Below are 1,439 nucleotides of genomic sequence, written 5' to 3'. Positions count from 1 at the left end.
GAGGAAACGATTTCGCACGATGATACTGTGTACGATTTGAGCTCAAGTTCGATGAGTTACGTGTAGTAAATCGTAGGTATTATAAGGCTAGTAAATGACGAATTTCCCTTGTTTATTGATGTCACACTCCTTCCCTATTATCTACTCCTGATATATATATATCTTGATATATATCATAGATAGCTATATATAAACTATTTGCGACCTTTCTGGCAACAAGCCCCCCAGCATTCTTTCAAATGAAGAATAATTTCTAAACGACGACTTCGTATATCAACACATTCGTCTTCGATATAGTCCCTTGGACTTTGAAGACTAATACTCACGAGGTTACGATATTACACGTGTTTACACAAAGATCGGAAGAATGCATGAAGCAGGCAAGATGAAGTTGAGGCGTTCGACTAGCCTGGGGCTCAGTCGTCAGAAACAAGATTAGTCCCACCATCAGTTTTAACATCACTATACGTTCTACCTTAAAGTTTTCTTGTAGACCAGACCTCTATACAGACTATACAGACTCTATAGACTATGTTCTACATACTCAAACAGAACATGGGTTTTCAATACCCATGATAAAACTCACCAAGTTATTGTCAGTGGTCTACGAGAAAAATCCCAAAAATTAAAACTAACGTTAAGACTTAATTTTGTTTCCGACAACGAGGCACCAGAATTCTGGAATCCTACGCTCGACTCTAGACTAGAAAGTTTACTCGTAACACGGCACAAATCGACGTAAATTCCGAAAAAATCCGAAGAATCGGAGCAAAACATTTCGTACGTCGATGCCACGTGCGTGAGTGCACACGTGCATGCTTGTGCATGCATGCGCGTGTCCGTGCGTGCAGGGCGTGCGTGTCCTTGCTGTGTGGTGGGTAGAGGTCTGTCTGGAGTCTAGAATCGATCGACGAAGCTTCCCTCCAAGTTGCTGACCCCGTAGCCTGGCACGGTGGGTTGTCCGAACGGGTTCATGGGCCGGTCATACTGATCGTCCACCTCAAACTCCGACCTGCACAGCAACAACGATGGTGAGTGAGTCAGACGAACGCTAGCACGCGGGCGCACGCACGCACACACATACACGTGCACGCACGCACACACACGCACGCACGCACACACGCAAGCATGAATGCACGCGGGCGCACGCACGGACGGACACACACACGCATGCATGCGGGCGCACGCACGGACACACACACGCATGCATGCGGGCGCACGCACGGACACACACACGCATGCATGCACGCGGGCGCACGCACGGACACACGCAACCATGACATCACGTTGGTCCGCGCAAAACCCACGCGAAATCCTTCCTTCGCAAATAAAGATACTCTCCACGTTGTGCACGGGTATTGCTCTAGTGAAGATTAAACGTTTATTGGCGAATGAATCGAATCAATCACATGTTTTATTTATAGAGGAGATATATCTCT

General features: G+C 46.9%; 1 protein-coding gene across 1 annotated transcript in view; it reads right to left on the bottom strand.

Moving 5' to 3' along the window:
- Positions 1-131: 131 nt before the first annotated feature.
- LOC106816306 (kinesin-associated protein 3-like) overlaps positions 132-1,439 on the bottom strand; it is a 14,323-nt gene continuing 13,015 nt past the window's right edge. Inside the window, exon 14 of the mRNA XM_014820886.1 lies at positions 132-1,012. Within this exon, the coding sequence (XP_014676372.1) occupies positions 898-1,012 (115 nt within the window). The 3' untranslated portion in view covers positions 132-897. The remainder of the gene's footprint in view (positions 1,013-1,439) is intronic.

The sequence above is a fragment of the Priapulus caudatus genome, unplaced genomic scaffold (assembly GCF_000485595.1).
Source record: "Priapulus caudatus unplaced genomic scaffold, Priapulus_caudatus-5.0.1 Scaffold1342, whole genome shotgun sequence".
Taxonomy (NCBI): domain Eukaryota; kingdom Metazoa; phylum Priapulida; class Priapulimorpha; order Priapulimorphida; family Priapulidae; genus Priapulus; species Priapulus caudatus.
This window is presented reverse-complemented; position numbering and strand designations above follow the sequence as displayed.